The sequence below is a fragment of the Schistocerca cancellata genome, chromosome 3 (genome assembly GCF_023864275.1).
Source record: "Schistocerca cancellata isolate TAMUIC-IGC-003103 chromosome 3, iqSchCanc2.1, whole genome shotgun sequence".
In the NCBI taxonomy this organism is placed as follows: domain Eukaryota; kingdom Metazoa; phylum Arthropoda; class Insecta; order Orthoptera; family Acrididae; genus Schistocerca; species Schistocerca cancellata.
Window position 1 is genome coordinate 693769235 of NC_064628.1, and position 21882 is coordinate 693791116.

Here is a 21882-nt window from a genome sequence, read left to right on the forward strand (position 1 = left end):
TAGTGTGTTTCTGCATCAGAAAGTTTTTTTGCCTCCTCTTTAGAAGAGTGTGTCTTAGAAGATACTTCGTGTTCTTGTTCCTTTAAATCAGACATACTTCATTGAAGTTATTCTGTCTTTCTTCGTGGGAGTGTGTTTGGCTTATAGGATTTATCACACTATTAATCACTTTGTCTACTTTCTTACTATTTCCTAATAATACTTCTAATTTCCCTTATTGCATTTTTTTTTTACACCAATCAAATACTTTTCCAATGTTGCTTCTTAAGAACCTTCCAGTCTGCGAGTGGTGAAATATATACACTCAATAATTCTTCACTACTAGGCCCGTGGTTTGACACAGCTGCACACAAGAAGTTAAAGGTGTTTCAACAATATTTTTATGGCATTAACCACTGCACTAACATCTGGAAGAGGCACTTTGTACAGCTCATAAAATGAGTTATACGAACATTGTTTGAAAAGTTCTTGGAGCGGAATAGAAACTTTTGTATTTTTCAGTGTAGTGTCCTTGTAGATTAATGCACTTGGTCCAACGATGTTCCAGTGCCTTGATACCATCTCGAAAATGACTTCTTTGTTTGAAGTGAATCTTCATCCAAGAAAAATTTTTAGTTTCAGGAACAGATGAAAGTCTGATGGAGCCATATCAGGTGAATAAGGCGGGTGTGGCAATAATTCATACCTTAATTTGTGTAATTTTGCCATATCGACGGCACGTGTGTGGGTGCACGTTGTCTTGTAGCAGCACCTACCTTGCAGATAATTTTTTCATTTCTAATTCTTCAGTTGAAGTGTGATATACTCTTTTAGAAGACATCTGGCAAGTGTGAGCAATTTCATGCACTTTCAATTGGCGATCCTCCTTGACCATTTTGTGCACTTTTGCAAAGATCTCTGGAGTAGTGACACATCTTGGCCGACTGCTGCGCGGATCATCTAACCTCTCCTGACAAAATTAATTTGTCTACTTTGCAACAGTTGAATATGAAGGAGCAGAGGCCCCCAGTGTTTTCTGGAAATTGGCATGAATGTTCTTTGTTTTCATACCTTCCTTTATAAAGTACTTATCACTGCTCGAATCTCGATTTTTTTTAAATTTTTTTTTTTATTTTTTTAATCCCCCCCCCCATTTTTGCAAATCACTATGTGGGAACAACAACAGAGCCACGTCACTGCCACAGCTCCCCCAAGAGCACTAATGTGGCACATGTTTACAGGCGACAGTCCAATGAATATCACGTGAACAATTTGTTGTGCTAGTGCTGACCTCTCATGGTGATTCCGAGAACTTTTCAAACCACCCTCGTATTAGTAGTTGCACTGCGTTGCTATTGTGTTGTTCATGTGCACAGCAATATCTCTATGAGTTGTTGTGTAGCTGTAGCCATAGTCAACTGACCAACCACTGCGCTCCCAAGTGATGCTGTGCTGCCGTCGTGTTGATTGACTGGCGTCAGAAGTTGCAGCTGCCCTTGTAGACTCAGAATCAGCACACAGAGGTCTTCCATTTTGTCGGCGTATTTTATTTTTTACGGCTATTTCAACACACACATATTTCTTGACCTGATTCCTGAAGTCAACTAATCTCATTTCTCTATTCTGTTGTAATAATTAACACTTACTTGTTTGAATTACTTATTCTTCTTAAATATTTTCACATTGGACTACAGTACAGTGTGTGCTTATTATTGCTGTTTAAATAGGTTGTTCTAGGCTATATCGTATTTTCTTGTGTTACTTTTTTGGAAATTCTATTGATAACTACAAAACTCTGTCAGCACCTCATCTGTGTCCTGTCACAGTTGCCAAAATGTAATGTTAAAAAAAAGGCCTCACATAATGGAACTAAACGAACAACTTCAGTAATGATCTGTCATCCTAATTCTCTCTTGAGAACTTTTACTTTGATTGTTTTCTTACAGTCACCGTCTCATGTTTTCTTGATGCAGTGTACTTGCTGTGCTGTGTCGCTAATTGTGCCATGGGACTTCTTTGCTGCTTACAGTGTGTTGAGGGCTGTAAGAGAGGTTCAAACTATATAAACTAGCTAAGAAATTGTGTAATCACTTCTGTGTCCATGATTTACAATGCTAGGGGACAAATCTCTTATTAACTTACATGCCTGAACTGTTTCTCAGTGCAAAACCACTCTCATAGTGGACTAGTATAGAGTTAGTGACATTTTTTGTTAAGTATCTTCAACTGTCTTTATGTTGTCAGCAGAGGTGCTTGCTCTTGCCTTCCAAAATACTGCCGAACTGTGATGCCAAAGTATAAATGACCATCATCTGCAAAAACAAGTATCAAAACACCCACAGTGGAAAAATTCTGTACCTGTGAACTGTCTAAAAATAGCTTTATATTAGCACTTTCTTTTGATGTGAGGAAGAAATGGAACAACAGGTTTTCACAGCACTGGCACTGCCACTTTGAAAGTCTGTAATAACAATACCTTTTCCTGAATTTAACTCTAAGCACATTGCCCGGCAGTCTGTAATAACAATACCTTTTCCTGAATTTAACTCTAAGCACATTGCCCGGCACCAGAGTCCTTTCGTTTCATTAGAACAAGCCTGTTTCAGTTGCATTGTGAAGGCTGTTGTCATAGAAACTTTTGGTGAATCGGCGTTACATGTGTCTGTTCTTTCTGGATAATGTGAAATTACTTTATCAGGGAAGAAAGGAAAAATTCCTACTCTTCTGAACTCAGATATAACATTAATCTTAGTGATAGTTACCTTTTCAAAGGCTGCTTTCAACCACCTAGGAAATTCGGATTTTGCTACAACCCCTCTGTTCTTCCTTTTCCAGTCGTGTAGCACTTTTCTCCAGGTAAGTTTTAGAGGTCTGAAAAAAGCCCACATCAAGTGGCTGACACTGATACATAGTGCTTGGTGTTAGAAGCACAAATTGAATGTAATGTTCTTGGCACAGTTTAATCACGTTAACTGATGGATGACTCGAGAGATTGTCCTTTTAAATGTCGGTCATAAGAGATGACTTGATGTGGTGTGTGTACTGTAAGACCTTCGGTACACACACCAGCAGATTATTTGACTTGTCGCTCTTAACGAAGTAGGTGAGTGTCAGCAATATGTCTCGTGGTCTTATCGTGGCATGTTTATCTTCTGCCGTTAGGTCAGACGAGAGAAATGCCACTTGCACACTTAGAGTAGCAGATTGACGGTGACCAACTTCAAACAGAACTTGATTAATTTTCATACACATTTATTAAAATAATAAAAAATATAGACATTACGTAACTTGATTCTGGATACTGTTTACAACTGACAATCCGAAGTTCCTTTGGTCCTGGTACTTTAATCTTATTCTCACATATCTCTGATACTTGACAAAGTGTCTATACATTTCTCTTCATGGCTATGTACAGGAATATGATAATCTTATTAGGCGCAGACTGAAACTTGACTATAGACTGGTACAGACTAATGCAGACTGGTACGGACAGGTGCAGACTAAGGCAGACTGACTAATCGGAGGTCTGTACACTCGTTATAATACCTCGCGCATTCAGGTATCCGCGAGGAGAAAAGGTTCTACGTTAGCAGCAATCTCATTGGCTGCGTTACATATTAATACGCGGATCGGCGGAAGCAGAATTTGGTCCGTCTCTAAGACAGTGCCATCTCGTAGTGCAGAGACAGATGAGCGCTGCGCCTGCACTGTTGTGCTTAGCGGGGCGCGCTCTAGGGGGAAAGTTGTGTACGCGCTGACCACGCGAAACTATGTACACAACACTTGAATAAACCAGGCTTCATATGTTATTAGGGTAAATCAACCACTTTGATTCCTGTTATAACCTGCACCACCTAACCTCTTTCAGTCCAAGTACTGTAGAGATATTTTGCCCCATAAACTGTGTGTGGTGGGATGACTGCACCATCACCAGCCACTGTTATGATTACAGTGATGCTTGACTTAAAACTAGCCACAGTTCTTTTGGAATGTATTGTACCTCACTTCACTATTACCTTTACTTGTCCAGGACCATTGCAAAAATTGGTCTCATCATACTTTATGATGTTGGAAGGAGGAACACCATTCAAGGACACTTAAAGGTTCTTGAAATAATTACTCGAGGTTTCTCAAGTAACTGCTGCCCCTCACCCTCTTTAAATTTTCAGTTACTCTAACCATTTGTTCCTTATTTCTTTTCAGAAAACTTTATACTCCCTTGCAACCACATCGATTGTCACGAAATCTTTTTTCAGTCCACCTTGCTCAATTTAAAGATGCTATGTGATGTCCCTAACATAATTATTCCTCAAAGGAAACCCCCATTTTACACAACACAATGTGCCTTCAATTAGATTTTTCCTGTGTGTTCTTGAGTTTGTCATGTGATGTTGTATAAGGAACTGAATGCTGGACTAAAGCTTAGTAAGCACTTAATATTCCTGATTTGACAGACTTTGTAGTATTTAGAAGAAATTTTGGGCTGTTGTTGGATTTCCAGGTAGATTCTTGAACCTTCTTGTATACTCACATTATAAAATTCACCCTACAAAAATGTAATTTTGTAATTCGGCATGAATAGTTGATGTTCATATGCAAGTAAAAATATTACTGCTTACCAGAACTACATGATGCCAGCAGAAGTTTTCATATGTTTACTTCACAAGTGCAGGACATGAATTACATATATACTGATACTGCCATTAGTCTGTATCACATGCCCCAACATGCCATTGTTGTAGACAAATCAGTCAAGAATTCACAACAGTGGTCATTGGTGTTCTTGTTAAGATACCTCACTCAGATACCCAAATCTTGAAAAATAGGTAAAATATCGGATTCGTGCCACCTGGTCATATTCGCTTTATTTTACCGTACTCTGAGAAAGTATATACTTACTTATAAGGATATAATATAATATAGATATAATTATAAGGAAAGTGTGACAAAGGGCTGGTGAAGTGACATCACTAAATAAATAAATCAAACACAAAACAAGGAAGGGAGCTGAAGTATGGTCTAACATATAAATGAAACTGTAGAGTACACTTCGAATAACGAGCAGATTTTCTTAAATAGTGGTGTGATTTGGTCAGTGCAATCTTATTCGGTCGATAATTAGGAATCCCTGAAGGCGAAAGAGCAAAGTGTGAAGCAACTAGTATAAAGCTGTTTTACAGTATATCTGCGAGTGTGTGTGTGAATTTGTTGGTAAATAATATTCTCAGTTGCTGTTAGTACTCTTAAGGTACCTTAGTTCTTTGAATATTTGTATTCCATCTCCCCAAAGTAAAATAAAATGGACTGCTTCATAACTAATTGTACTGAGTACCCGACTGGGTGCCACCAGATTTCCCCTCCCATCCCTCATAAAAAGTCGAATCTGTGGGTTTGAAACAGTTCTCAGACATGAATGAAGTGTTACTGTGGTTAAAGCAAAGCTATTGTTTGAAAGCATAAGACCTCGATTTGTCCTTGTTGTTATTGTGGTATGTGAACATGAATTATCCAACATGTACATTTGCAGCGCGCACGTGCTGTGGGCTACTGTTGCAGTCGCATTTTGTGCTAATGAGCTGTTGTTGGCAATGTTCAATGTTATTGATCGGCATTTTCATAATTGCATCCTTCAAGAAATTATGCATCATTATGCTAATATATCAGCAAAACAGTTATAGATCTCCTTCATTTTCTGCAACAGTCAGTATAAAATATTTAGATGAATGTATTATTTAGACATTTGTCACATATATTAGAATGGTACTTTGTAATTAGTGTCATTCAGCAGAAGGTTTGCCATTGTTGCTAAAAAAAAAACATATTCATGGAAAAATGTGGTTGAAAATTGGATACAGTTCATATTTTTTGTCATCTGAAATAGCTGAATTCTGTTTCAAAACCGAGCTAGCATGAAATATTTATAGGTTTCTTAGGTTTTTGTGTGTGCTGTACACACACACACACACACACACACACACACACACACACAAAATATATAACATGTTAGAAGAGCACCACCATAATTTTTGACGAAGTTGCAACATTATAGGATCACTTCATTGTTAACATACACATCTGTATCAGTTGTTTTACAGTGATTAGTGGCTGAACCCTCCCCACTTCCCTCAATTTCTGATTCCTTCTTCCAAACACACTAAGCCATCCAAAATAAAAAGATTTATGTGCCAAGGAGTGCGTAAATAATTGTTTAGGGAGGACGTCACCAAGCAGCGGTGAGGAAGAACCACCACCAAAGAAGGCAAAACCAGAAGGCCTGCTTGGTAATGGACCAGGAGCTCTTCCTCCTGGATCTGTAATGCCAGGTATGATGACACCACACCCTCAGGCCCCTATGCCACCACATATGGGACCTATGGGACAATTTGGACCTCCCATGGGACATCATATGATGGGACCTATGGCACCTCATATGGCACCACCATTTATGGGACCAGGGTAAGATGACTATCTTTCTTTTTCTTTCCAATTGATGCTTGTTTTAGTTGTTGGTATTCTATCTACCTTCTTTCATTGTTACATTTTTAGTGGTATGCCAGTGATGGGACCCATGGGTTCCATGGCACCTCCTCCAGTGAACATGGGTATGAATGCATCAGTAACAACAACTCAAGCAGCTCAGAACAAACCACTGTTTCCAAGTACTGCCGCTGTAAGTATATTTGTTATTATGTTACTCTGATAGGTATATAACATTTCTGGGAGATAGTTTTAAATGAGAGAAAGGTACCGTAGCGAGTGGGGATGGGTGATTATGGCATTGATACTTACGCCATTATGAGAGACAGTACAATAAAATCAGTAATGGAGGAAGAGGACAAGCTGTGGTAACAAGATAATAAACATATACATATAACACGTCAGCCTCAGCTGCAAATAAAGATAATAATGTTCTTAATAATGTAATGGCAAGGGAGATGTTCCTTTCCATTGAAGCAAAATCAAAAATATGTAGCTTAAGAATTATTGAATTAAAAGTTGTGAAGTGTTGAAGAGGATTTCTTTCTTCATCAACAGTTCTGAAGCAAGGGTTTGTCAGAGGAAATACACTGGTAATGCAAGTGACAGAATGCACTTTTGAGGCATTGCTGTTGTGTTGGTCATGACAGTGTAGTGCTCCTTTGGCTTTCTTGTGTCTTGAAAGCTTAGTAATAGACATACTAGTGCAGGTGGCAAAATATTATTTATTTGGTCATGAACCGGCTTTCGGCTTCGTGGGTAACCACAACAGAACATCACAACCACATATCAAATCGTGTGCGACTTATTACAGGTGACAAGATCCGCATAAAACTTTTTTGTTGTAATTGAAAGGTTATGATTTCTGTAATGATTTTTTTAATAATTTCTTTTGGAAACACTCTCTATCTCATTGTTTTATGTATCTTCTGTATCTGTGTAAGTAATACAGCATCTGCATAAGTCACACATCATGTTATGTGTGGTTGTGACATTCAGTTGCCACCTGATGATGGCTTAAGAAGCTGAGAGCTCGTTTGTGACCATATAAATAATAAAACAACGGAATCAAGAAAGTGCTACATACTAAATATCACTGCACCCCCCCCCCCAATACCATCATTTACAGCAACTTGCCAACATTTTAGACACTACCATTGTAAATGACTACACCTTCTTCACTTTGCAGTCTATGCCATTGGGAGATGGTGATTGCAATTTGTTCTTAAACAGTGATAGCTCTAGAATTATCACAGGATTGGTCCATTGCATATACAGTACTACTATTGTAATGGGCTAGTTTCATCAGTTTGATGGATGGGAAATATCCAGATCCTAAAAGAGAATTGTTGAAAGTAAGATCAACTTACCATAGATAATTTTTGAGTGTATTCAGAAACAAGTATAAAAGATTTTGCTGTCTCTCTAAGATATTTTAAGGACAAGAAGGGCTGTTTGTGTCATACACAAGTCTTTAATCAGTAATCAATGACTCACCTTATTAGAAACTTGAGCATTGATGTAAGCAAATAATTGTGGATTGAAATATTCTCCACTTTCCATATTGTAGATTTTTTTGTCCATGTTATCTCCGCAGGTAGTACAAAAATATATATGAATGAATGCCTGACTCACCTGAGGTGCTTTTTACATCAGATGTATCTCAAAACTCTTGTGTTATAGGATCTTTTGGCCACACACACACACAGTCTTATTTGCTGTATTTGTTACCTGTTACACCTTCTCAAGATTTCCATTAACTTTAACACTCCATCTCTCGTGGTGTTCTTTTGTCTACATTATATTACTCTATTGGTTTGTTACGTTAAGTAGATTTGCATCTGATGTAATGCTCCCAAATGGCACTTACCACCCTTTTCATCCCTCCCACCTTTTCGTAACTCTTTTGAATAGCATGATTAGAGAGACCAATCAGGTTTGTAGAAAGTGGTCACAAAATCTGAGTGACAATAAGAAGAATGGGAATTCTATAAAGATAGGCATTTTATAACTGGTGACACACAAATTAGTACTGCTGATACACATGAATGAACTCCATAGAGAAAATGACCGAATTATTTATTATGTAATTGAGAAAATCCCTGTATGTATGGATCATGACAAAGGACAGTGACATGTTTACATTCAGCAGATGTGAAGTGTTTGAGAACAGCAGCTGTGTCGACTTGGTATTTTATTGCTGTAAACTTCATTAGAAAGATAGACAATGATTCCATTGAAGAAAACTTTGTGTATTGCATTGATGGAAAATGCTTGGATAGAGTATGTTTAATTATGGATAAGCATAATTTTTAACTTATTGATAGTTGTCAGGTAAATTGTATCACTGTATATTGATACAACAAATCATTATATGTATAAATTTATGTGTTTGATTATAAATATTGGTAGCTTTTATTGAATGTGGCTTTTCTTATTGTACGTACCTTTATGTTACTCACTATCAAGAATAATATTTTTTATCCAAAACTTCTGTTTGTGTTCTAAAATCTGTTGAATACATATGAAATAATGATTTTTTAAATATTTATGTTTTTAATCAACCATTGTCTATAATGACATAACTAATTTCTGGTGCCAGTAAACAACTAGTAAATGTTTTCTTTATAAACCTTCCTCATTAGCCAACAACTTCAGTCACCACGACTGCTACACCTGGAGGAACTACCACCACAGCTAATGCACCCATAGGCCCTGTGAAACCCACATTTCCAGCCTACAGGTAAACAGTTAATATAAGTTTGTAGTTAGTATTGTGGTACACAAACTATATGATGCAGTTTATGATTGCAAATTGCATCAGTGTGACTGTCTTGGTAATTTGTATTCAGAAATTATCTGCTTGTCATTATTACTGGTAATGTATACAGAATTTTCTCTATGCAGTACGGCAACGACTCAGAGCAGTCAGACTACGTCTTCACCTGCTGTTAATGAGAGCCCACAAAAGGTTGCTCTTATCAACACAACTGGTGCCTCAAGCAAAATTATCCATCCACAAGAGGATATTTCCCTTGTAAGTAGCACAGTGATTAAGGTGTAATTTGCATTTATGGGTAATGAAAATTGGGCACGGGATATAGCTGTTCGGCCGGCCGCGGTGGTCTAGCGGTTCTAGGCGCTCAGTCCGGAACCGCACGGCTGCTACGGTCGCAGGTTCGAATCCTGCCTCGGGCATGGATGTGTGTGATGTCCTTAGGTTAGTTAGGTTTAAGTAGTTCTAAGTTCTAGGGGACTGATGACCACAGATGTTAAGTCCCATAGTGCTCAGAGCCATTTGAACCATTTTTGATATAGCTGTTCCAGGAAGGGATTAAATCATTATTCTGTGGCTATTTGTGTGATTGTTTTTTGTACATTTTTGCGGAGTGTTTCTGTCCATATTTCAGCTTTGCTTTAGTATGTAACAGTCTCACATAAGTGTGTTGAGCCATTTTTACAGAGACAGAAACTCATACATTATTTGTTGCAACTTCTGTAAGAAGGTTGGGAGCAACCTCAATTCATACATTTGCTTTTGTTGTCCTGTCATGTAAAAGTATGTGTTCATTCAGATGCTCTAAAGTTATCATGTCATTTTTAAATGTTGGTGGTTACAAATTGAAATTGCATAGACAAGTAAAATTCTGTTCACATTTTCACCATATCTGCATATATGCATCTGGAATAGCATCTGCTAGTCTGTGATCTGTAATTGAAAATATTGTAGTGTAATAGGTCAAAGAACTAGTGAACTGTGACTCTGTTTCACAAAGCTAATGTTTTTCAGATTAGTCAGCAGGAGCAGCTTAAATCAAATTGAGGGAAAGGAGGGAGGGGGCACTTAAATTGGTTTTGCTCAGTCTTCAAGGGAGATATCAGTACATATACACTATGTGATCAAAAGTATCCAGTAATCCCCAAAAACATGTTTTTCATATTAGGTTCATTGTGCTGCCAGGTACTCCATATCAGTGACCTCAGTAGTCATCAGACATCATGACAGAACAGAATGGCTCCGCTGAACTTGCAGACTTCGAACGTTGTCAGGTGATTGGCTGTCACTTTTGTCACACGTCTGTACGCGAGATTTCCATACTCCTAAACATCCCTAGGCCCACTGTTTTCAATGTGATAGTGAAGTGGAAACATGAAGGGACACGTACAGCACAAAAGTGTACACCCCGACCTCATCTGTTGACTGGCAGAGACCACCGACAGGTGAAGAGGGTCATAATGTGTAATAGGCAGACATCTATCCAGACCATCGCACAGGAATTCCAAACTGCATCGGGATCCACTGCAAATACTAAGACAGTTAGGCGGGAGGTAAGTAAACTTGGATTTCATGGTCAAGCGATTGCTCATAAGTCACACATCACGCCAGTAAATGTCAAATGACACCTCACTTGATGTAAGGAGTGACTATTGAACAGTGAAAAAATGTTATGTAGAGTGACAAATCACGGTACACAATGTGGCGATCCAATGGCAGGGTGTGGGTATGGCGAATGTCCAGTAAACGTCATCTGCCAGCATGTGTAGTGCCAACAATAAAATTTGGAGGCAGTGGTTATGTTGTGGTCGTGTTTCTCATGGAGTGGGCTTGCACCCCTTGTTTTTTTGCGTGGCACTACCACAGCACAGGCCTACATAGATGTTTTAAACACCTTTTTGCTTCTCACTGTTGAGTAGTAGTTCGGTGATGGCAATTGCATCTTTCAACACGATTGAGCACATGCTCATAATGCAGGGCCTGTGGTGGAGTAGTTACACGACAATAACATCCCTGTAATGGACTGGCCTGCACGGAGTCCTGACCTGAATCTTATAGAACACCTTTGGGATGTTTTGGAATGCTGACTTTGTGCCAAGCCTCACTGACAGACATTGGCACCTCTCCTCAGTGCAGCACTCTATGAAGAATGGGCTGCCATTCCCCAAGAAACCTTCCAGCACCTGATTGAACAAAGGCTAAGGGTGTGCCAACACCATATTGAATTCCAGTATTACCAGTGGAGGGCGCCACAAACTTGTAAGTAATTTTCAATCAGGTGTCCGTGTACTTTTGATCACATAGTGCACATGTCTCATCAGCAAGCCATTGTTCAGTGCATGTGTGAGATACTTTGTACCAGTGTTAGTGTTATTTTTCATTTGTGTATTGATGTAGGAAAATTAGTTGCCCCATGTCTCTCTATAAGCCTAATCTTCCTAATCATAATTACATGATCCCTGTGTGAGAAGAGTGATGGTGGCAGCAGGATAGTCACCCAGTCTTCCTCATATACAGGTTTCCTAAATTCATCCAATATGGTTTTGTGAAAACTGTTGGCTTTCTACTAAGGATTTTTGTATAATTTCTCCAAGCATCTCTAATACACTTTCATATCACCTGGACTGAATTGTTTTTAACCTAGCTGCATGTCTTTGAATGTGTTTGGTATTGGCTGTCGTGCATATTTGATAAGGACTCTAAAATTGGTCACACTGGTGTCTTGTTCGTAGTCTCCTATAGAGGTGCACTGCACTTTCCCAGAACCTTTCTAACCATTCTGTCTTCCATTTGCCTTCCACAATTCTGATTTTACCTGAAAACCCATGACATCACCCCTTAATATTTGCAAAATATGATGTGCTGAAAATGTTCACCATTTATCTTGTAAGTAGACACTATTGAGTTCCTTGTCTTTGCAGTTGGCTTTATCTTGCATTTATCCATATTTAGAATGCTCCTATTCATTACACGCTAAGTGAAAATTTTGTCCAAATCTTTCTGCATTTTCTTACAATCATACGAGACAGTACTTCCTTAAAGATAGCAACAACATCACTGAACAGTCTTACAGTGGTGCTGATCATTTCTGAATATAATGAATGCATATTGAGAACATTAGAAATCTAGTTACACTTCCGGGGAGAACATCTGATGTTACTTTTACATGTTTAACATTCACCAGCCACTGTCATGTACAGATTCAAATATCCATCACACCAGTCATATATCTGTAAAGATACTCTTCATGATTATATCATCATTACTAGTCAACAATGTGGTACAGTGTTGAACACCATATTACAGTCTACCGGTTCATGAGCATTTGATATTGTCTATGAATAAAACAAGTTGTCTCGCTCAAAAGTTGTTTTCTGAATCTATGCTGATACTTTAAGAGAAGCTTATTTTTGTTCTGGAACATTGTAGTTTTTGATCTTAGAATAAGCTCTAGGATCCTGCAGCAGGTGGACTTCAGCAATATTGATATATAATTCTGTACATCCAATCTATTACCCTTTTTGTATTATTTTCCAATGACTCTGCTGCTTAGGAAAATCTTGACGAATATGAGCTAGGAAAAGAACTAATTCTGCAACATCTGTAAATCTAACTGGAATCCTGTCATGACTTTATCATGGGGTTGTTTTGAGTAGTTTTAATTGCTTTTGAGTATGAGGGTGCTAGTATCAATATTTCTCCTTTGTGAGTCAGTGAAGTGCTGAAATATTGGTACAGCAGTATCCTCATACGTAAATACAGTTTCAAATGTGGAATTTAATATTTTTGCTTTTCGTTGACTGCCTTCAGTTTCAACAGCAGATGAAGCCACTACAGATACAATGGACCAGCACTTCTTAGGATTTTCGGATAGATCTTTTGTGAGGCTTATGCAGTGAAAATTATTGTACGTTTCACACACAGCCCCTATTAATTCATGAGTTGCTACTGTGTTTTCTGTATTACCAGTGTCTATCATTGTGAAAGTGTAGCAGTCATGTTCTCACAATTTTCTCCATGGTGTTTATGTATTGGTAGTGCAGTCTGTAACTTCTCTCAGTTTTAACCACAATGATTTTATGTTTATGGCTTATCTTTTACAAGGGGGTACCCAGAAAACCTGAATTATTTTTTAAAATCTATATGTTTTCAATTTTTTTTTTTTTTTTTTTTTTTTTTCAAAACATCCTTATCCACCTCAAAATACTTTTGATTACAACTAATCCATTTGTCCCTCTGGTGCTTCCACCGTTCAAAACATTTTTGTATAGTCATATTTAGAAATGGCTGTCAGCTCCTCCCTCATTTTATCTTGACTTCTGCAGTGTTGTCAAATTGGTGTCCTTTCATGCCCCTTTTCATGCATGGAAATAAGAAAAAGTTCCATGGAGCCAGGTCAGGCAAGTAAGGTGCATGGGGCAGCAGAAACATGCAAATTTTTAGCTAGAAACTGTCTTAACAGTAATGGTTGTGTGTGCATGTGTGTTGTCGTGGCAGAAGAACCAATCTCCTGTCTGCCACAAATCAGGTCTTTTTTTTATGAACACTGTTGCATGCTCTTCTTAAAATTTACAAATAAAAAGGTTTGATTGACGGGCTGACTGGGAGAACAAACTCTTAATGAACTACGTCCTTGACATAAAAAAAGCAAATAATCATTGTTTTGATATTTGAATGGAATTTTTTTGGACAGGGTGATGATGATGTCTGCCAGTGGCTTTGACCGTTGCTTTGTTACTGGGTCGTAACCATAGCATCATGGCTCATCACCAGTAATGACCTTTGAAAGAAAATCTGGATGAAGCTGTTGTTTTAAAGCATGACATGTTTAAACTCAACATTCCTTTTGATTGTCACTCTGAACCCAAGGAATGAACTTGGCAGCAACTCTTTTCTTTTCCAAATATTCCATTAAAATTTTCTGAACCAAGCTCCAAGATAACCCACTAATCAGCAATGTTTTTTTATCCTCTGATTAATAAGCTATTTGTGCCTGTTGTAAAACCAGTCCTATCCTGGCATTCTTGATGACCCTTTATCTTTTGCGGTCATTGTTCCTGTAATAGCATTGTGAATAATAATCCCTCTCTCAATGGTGACGCTCTCAAAAAGGTTTAAAATATTTCTTTCATATTTTATTTGTCTGATTTTAAGTTTGCTGCTACTAATGTCAGTGTACGTAGTGCTGATGCCATGGGATCTGAAGCACTACTGACAGTTTTTAACATTCACTGTTTGATATCAAATCTAGTGATACACTACAAAGTCAAATACACATGAACTTAGCCAAACAGAAGCACTTAAGGAAAAATTAAAGCAAGAACAGTGCACAGCTTTTAAGTCTCCAGTTGCTAGAATTGTCGGACATTACAGCTTCTAAGCTATTTAAAGTGGGAGTATTTAATAGCAAATCAAACAATTTCTTACCAAAGTAATCACTGAAATTTTAGATATATCTAGAAAAAATTAATTTGTAAATAACTTCTCTTTTTCGTGTATTCAACTTTCTGCAGAGATGTGGCTCGACATGTAAGCAAAAATAGCATGCTCTTATAATTAGACTGTTTCAAGAAAAAATGCTCATGTTGAATATCTTTCCAAAGCCTAATTCTTTCTTCTTCTTTGTTTTCTAATTCTTCTTAGATCTGCATCTTGGCTATTTTTTTGTGTTTTATTGAATAACTACACTATTGAAAGGATGGGGTGCTACTTACCACATATAGGTGGCATTGAATCACAGACAGGCACAACACCTGAACTTACATCGTTTGATTTTGCGTTTGTACGGAAGGATATTAGTTTTCTGTGGATCCCCAGAATCTATGTCTGGTTCACATAATTGTATTAACAAGTACATGTTGCAATAAGTGAAAAATGTACACACACACACACACACACACACACACACACACACACACACACTCTGTTTGTGGAATGCAAAAAAAATATTTATGTAAATATTTGTACTTGACAATGAGAATAAATTATCGAAATGTGTTATGCTAAGCATGAAAAAATATTTAACTGGTGCAGTGTTTAATTATTTACACCAGAAGAATGTGGATTCTAAAGAGAGCAAAGGTGTCACCTAGTTCTACTAGTGGCCAAACGACAACAAATGCGAAATATACTTTCAAGAAACGCAAAGATGTCTTGACAATCACGAAGCTGCGTGTACACCGTAGAGACAGGTTGAATTGAAAATGGTTATGAACAGTCTGATAACTTCATTCAAATGTACCTCGTTACTCCCATCAGCCACCACATCAAGTAGAGCTTACCAGTGGCAGGTGACAAGGCATAAAATCATTCAGACTTTCACCGATTCAGATATGCTGAGTGGAGTGCCCTGGCAGCAATAAACTTCACCGTGTAACATTTGTAAACAGTGCTTGAAGGTCAGTGCCATGCTAGTGTCATTTTATGTCAATTACATCAGTTTTTTGTACAGGGAAATTGTTTTGTTAAGCATAAATCGTGGAAAAAAATTATAAACGCAAATGCAAAAACAGGTGCAAATTGACATTGTGAACATAAGAAATTTAACAGGTGTGACAAAAAAAAGTTGTAAATGGCAGGAAAACGTTAATTCTGGGAATGTGAAAGCAGGGTTATACTGCATTTCATTACTATCAAAGTAGGTGTACAAAGACGGATAGTTTCCATCACAGAAACAAACAGTATCTGAGGTATGTTGACACTTAATTGCTTCCACAGAAAACATGCAAAAGAATCATTTTTTTCCCTTTTCTTTTTGTTAGCAAAATAAACAGCAACATACTGAAATATAGCGCAACACTAAGAAACATTTCATGAGTGTTGCTAAATGTTCCTTTAGTAGAAATAGCTTTTAGCTATGCATGTTTACCAAAAGCTGCTTCCAAACTTTATGGCTCTCTTGTCAGAAGCAACAGTCTACTGTCCCAACTTCTCTCGGGTTATACAGGGTGTACCAGGAGGAATGGTCAACACCCAAGCATATGATAGGAACGATCATTCAAAGCAAGATACTCTCATAAAACGTGCTCAAAAATGTATGCCTGAAGAGCTATGAACACTACTATTTCTTTGAAACTGTGAAACAAATCTCTACTGCAAGCTCCATGTTTTCCATATTTTGGGAGGAAGTAGTATGGACCAAAACAACAAAAAATTGTCTAGTGAACATGGGCTCTAAAATGCATGCCTTAAGAGCTACGATCACTTGTTCAGTAGAAAAGATTTTTCGCAATAGCAATGATGGGCAGGTGCTTGTAACTCTTCAGGGATCTATTTTAGAGCTCATCATTACTGGACTATTTCGTTTCGAATTAGCGTTCGTATCCCTTCATATTGACCATTGCTCTTGGGACACACTATATATTATTGCTTCCAGTAACCTGTTTTGATGATTGTGGAATCAAAGTTGAATACATTGGCTGCTTCCAGTAAGGTGTAGACTGAATGGTTTTGAAGAGGTTAAGTATCAAATTAGCAAAAGTAGTTCCTGAAATCGAACATCTTTTGTAACATTCCGTAGAAGTGAAACATTAATCCTCAGAAATCCAAAGAAGAAATTTAAAACATTTGAAATAAAGAATTTTACAAATCCAGTGAACAGATAAAATACAAAATACTGAAAAGAATATGCAAGGAAAGAAATCTGTGTGGAAGACATGTTCCAGAAGAAAAGGCAGTTACTGTGGCATCTGGGAATAGTTAACATGGTGCTGGTAGTAGGTAAAGCAGTATTAACACACCAACAATAGTGTAAGCAGAAAAATTATTGAAGACATTTGATGTAATTATGTGGAGATTATAAGATTCACAAAAGATTGGGGAATATGGAGGAAAGTGATTCACAGAAGATTGGGGAATATGGAGGAAAGTGTCAGACCATTAGAAAGATTGATAAAAAGAAAGTTTCTGAAATGTATTTTCTGACAGCGTAGCAAATAATAACTGCAGATTTATTAATAACTATATTATTATGTAAATATCACTTGTTTCACTTTATATGTGTGTATAAATGTTATCTTGCTGTTGGATTGCAGGAGGAATACCGTGCAAGGCTGCCTAAGTATCAACGTCAACCACCACCCAAGACTGTAGATACGTCAACATCTACTCCACAGACAAGTGCAGAGGTAATTGCTACATATAGTTAACACAGAGTATGATCTACTATGAAACTTCTTCTTCTCCCCCCCCCCCCCCCCCTTTTTTTTTTAACGGGCTATAAACTTAAGTTTCAGTGAGGCTATGAGGCTCAGGGGTGGGATCAACTTTAGGAAACCACCTACAGGGTGTGATCAAAAAATATAGTGACTAATTTTATTATAAACAATGTAATGAGCTTACATGGAATTTGAAATTGTCTCCTTCAAAGTACTTTCCTTGGCTGGAAGGCTTCTTTTGAAAGGGCATTCAGCTGCTCTGTCGTGGCCCTCTTAGTGTCAGGAATGGTGTCAAAACATTTTCCTTCAAATATGCTTTTAATTTTTTGGAAGAGCCAGAAGATGCATGGTGCTAAATTTGATGAGTAAGGTGGATGTGGACAGACAGACAAACAAACACTTTTCCCGGCCAAAAACTCGTGATTCAAAAATAAAGTGTGGCACGGCATGTAATCGTGTTAGAGGAGGAATCCATTAACCAATTTTTCAAGTCTCGTACGTTGTACATAGTTTCACGTTCACAGATGTTGCATGCACCCTTGTGAAATTTGCCATGTACAGTTGTTACCCTTGAAACGAAATTTGATCACACTGTGCCATCAGTATTACAGTATTGGAAAAACAGAGAGAGTATGATTTTTATATTTGATTTGGACCGACATGCCTATACAGGGCAAGGAGATTTGGGGGTTTTCTATTGGGAACTGGAAATTTTTGTCTCAGTGTCACACCCATAGACCCATGTTTCATCTGCTGTTAATGTTTTGGACAGGAAGTCTGGATTTGAATGAAGGTGATCCTTCAACTTCACAATTTTCCTTTTGTTCATCACTTAAAAAGGCTGGGAACAAATTTTGCACTCATCACATTCGTAGACTGTTGGTTAAAATGCGTTGCACGGACCCATGTGAAATGCTAAGTTTTTTGGTAAGGTCTCAAATAGCTGAAAGAGAGAGAGGGAGAGAGAGAGAGAGAAGCTTTTCTTTCTCTCCGTTTCCCTATTGCACACATTGCATGCACTTCGCTTCCATTGTTATTGCAGGATCTGTGCAGAACAACTAATTTTGATAGTCAACCCTTTTTTTTATTGTTGTTTAGTTACTCGTAGGCGGTCTACACCATCACATTGTTTACATTTCATTATTTCCTATATCAGAAATAAGATGCCCACATCAGCAATAACAACTCCACTACAGACAGCATCACTGCTAATATAACATTTACAGGTTTAGGAATCTAGCAGAGTAACCACTATACACTATCAAACAGAAACACTGGAAGCAAACATTTTTCAGTTCTTGTGAGAAACAGTAATGAATTTTCTTCAATTGAAATAAGGGGCATAGCAGCGTACATGATGTCAACTCTGAAATTTAGTATATAGGGGACATTCCTCATTCCAAATGCAATAACATATATATCAAAGTACTTCGAACAGGCTGTAGGAATTAATAACATTATAGAAAATTGATTTTCCATTATTCACATGTATCCAGTCCTGCTTATTTCTTCGAATTATCTTCTGTACTGTAGCAGTTCTATGTGTGGTCCGAGTTTCATCTAAGGTCCAAGTTTCATTGAGCTATGTTATTTGGCAGTGACACATCATGAGAAAGTTACTTCTGTCTCTAATTTTGCACACTATTGTGCATTATGATGGTATCTAACACAGCTATGGGGCCATGTCAACTCATCTGTACCTGCGCCAACAAAACATGGCACTACACAGTTTGCATTACATCGAGTGAAGTTGACTACATTGCAATACCGATGTTGCAACAGTGGTCTCTACACACATAGCAGACAATAAGTTTTCTGTTCTATCTTGTAATTGTAAGCTATTGAGAAATAACATTATATATAAGAATTCATTTTTGGCTTGCTACCACAATAAGAGCAAATTAACGAACACGTAATAATGTGTATATAATTATAACGAAACACGTGCTTTCGATAATGGAGTAAAGAAATACAGAAAATAAGCATTTTGTTATGACCAATATCTTGAAAACCATGCAGTACAAGATTTACAAAATATGTAATAACTGAAACTGTAACTGCCTGCTCTACATCTTATAATGATGATGATGATGCAATAAATAATTGATATTCCTAGCTTTTCACTCACCATTTTACGGCAACAGTGGCACAATTCCATCCAGCTCCCCATTGTTACTATAGATGGAATCAACGCCAAAACCAGCTTCATGATTGTCATCACAAAAACAAATAACAAGCCACGACATCATGCACATTTTCTAAAAGGACTTCGCATTCATGTAGTGATTTGTAAGGGAAACCCGTACTTCTCAGCACTATTTTTAGTGACGTTTCCACCCCTGAGAAGTTAACTTTCTTTTAATGACACTGTCATAGGATTCTCTTTCCAGCTGTAGTAACCGTAAGTATGCCTCTGAATTGGACCAGTCTTTAAAGAATCAAAGTCGATGACAGTGTGAGACTGCTTTTTCTTCTTTCCAAGAGTCACTAAAAATACATTATCTGATTCATATGGCTCCGAATTGTTAGGGCTCATGTCTGCATCTTTCAACTTTTGCAATAACACTCCCTTGCGTACTACTCTTCCAAGAACTTTTTGATGTCTGTTCCACAACTTCATTGGCAGGAACTGATGGCTTTCCATTATTACTTCGGTATTCTTTCTCCTTCTCGTAAGACTCGAGAGTTTTATCAGAATTTGCTGAACCACCATGTATGAAAGCACAGCACAACACAAGCACATGGTAGAAACAATATGCAACACACATTGTTTATGTTCACACCAAACAAAACCAGCCACATGGGAGCTTTGACATCACGACTGGCAGCGATTACCGTGCTGAGATTGGTTCACATCCCACACCTAGTGCCCCTTGCTTCTCGTTCTTCACTTGCCAACCTGTTTCGTTGCCAGCTTGAAACGCATACGTCAAGTGCAAAGTATCAGCAACCTGGGTATAGGCCTCCCTGTTCTGCCATCATGGATTTTGATGAAATTTTGTGTGAACATTCACTCATGTCCCCAATGAACATCAGTAAAGTTTAACGTTCATCAAGATAATATTGGCAATGATGTAGTAACTTGTTTGATACCATGTGCAGAGGGAACATGAATTTCTGGCAAATTTGAGCTGCTGTATTTTGGACAATGTTTCATTGAAAGAAATTAAATTTGGCCATTTTGTACAACTTTTTGCGTTCTCTTAGGAATAATACTGGAAAGAATTTTACGAATCATAGTCGGCCAGAAAGTTTTAGACAAGTTGTCCAAAAAAATTTGTCCCAAAAAGATTTCAAAGTTTGGCATCTTATACCTCAACATGTAGTAACCTGTCTCATTTATGTGCCACATGCCAATAGTGAATACTGTATTTATCCTAGTATAAGACAACCCTGAATTATTCTTACTAATCAAAATTACGAACTTTGACATAAAATATCTTCCTAAAATGTTAACGTTGCAGATCCTCCAAACTTATGGCATGTATTTATTGTTTACAATTTGATAATACAAGGAGAAATGAAAGAAACAAAAAGAAGTTCATCACATTAATTTTTATGTTCACTGGCTTTTTCGTTTACTTAGCCTATTGTATGTGGTATCACTATTTTTATCATCCTACCAGGACAGCTGTGAAATTTAAATCTTCATTGTCACAAATATTTGGCTATATCTTCCGAATGTGTTGTGATTTCTCAGGTGGTGGTTACAGAGGGACCTACTACTGGTTTCTCTCTCTCTCTCTCTCTCTCTCTCTCTCTCTCTTTTTAAACACACAGCTGATTTCATTTCCATACTGATGTGAGAATGTTAAAATGTCTCTTACTTCCATACTCCCTGTCTGCCTGCCGTGCTGTCATTGGCTGTGTAAAACCAGCAACTGATAATAACCCCAACCATTCCCGTCGTACCTTACGGTGAGCATTGACAAGATTACTGCAGGAAACATGTAGTATTCCACTGGCCCCAATCCAAACTTGCAGCATTTCCTGTGGAATATGAGTATTTGTCCAATTTTAAAGTCAATTCAATTCCATGTACAAATCGATTCAGGCGAACTGCAATTTAAACATAGTAGACATTCATAAAATCTCAAAGTACACAGTATAAATTCTTGAGGTTGGCAGCATGACAAAATTTCTGCCTGCTCAACACTTGGTTCCCTGCACTCAACTCAATTAAGCTGGTGTCACTGTTTCTCCTTCAATGTTCCGTAATGCTAAGTTTGAGCAACAGTGAAACACAGATGCAATATCTTCTAGGGTGTAGGTCACATGTAACAACAGCAACTAATCCAGAAATATGAGATTGTAATGACAATTCAGTGCAATTCTCGAACTTTCGATTGTCTCTCGATTTGGTCATGGCTGTTGGTGAAAACTGATTAGAAGCTGGTAACATTTTTCCTCTGCAGTCTTGAATCGTGGCAGAATTTCTCATTAGCAATGCACTTGATAAATCATTAGTTTCTCATAACCAAATGAAATACTAAC

General features: G+C 37.7%; 1 protein-coding gene across 1 annotated transcript in view; it reads left to right on the plus strand.

Moving 5' to 3' along the window:
• The window catches only part of LOC126175683 (BUB3-interacting and GLEBS motif-containing protein ZNF207-like), a 78417-nt gene that overhangs the window by 34424 nt on the left and 22111 nt on the right, over positions 1 to 21882 (plus strand). The window contains exons 4-8 of the mRNA XM_049922613.1: positions 6192 to 6435; positions 6526 to 6649; positions 9102 to 9199; positions 9364 to 9493; positions 17266 to 17358. Of these exons, the coding sequence (XP_049778570.1) occupies positions 6192 to 6435; positions 6526 to 6649; positions 9102 to 9199; positions 9364 to 9493; positions 17266 to 17358 (689 nt within the window). The remainder of the gene's footprint in view (positions 1 to 6191; positions 6436 to 6525; positions 6650 to 9101; positions 9200 to 9363; positions 9494 to 17265; positions 17359 to 21882) is intronic.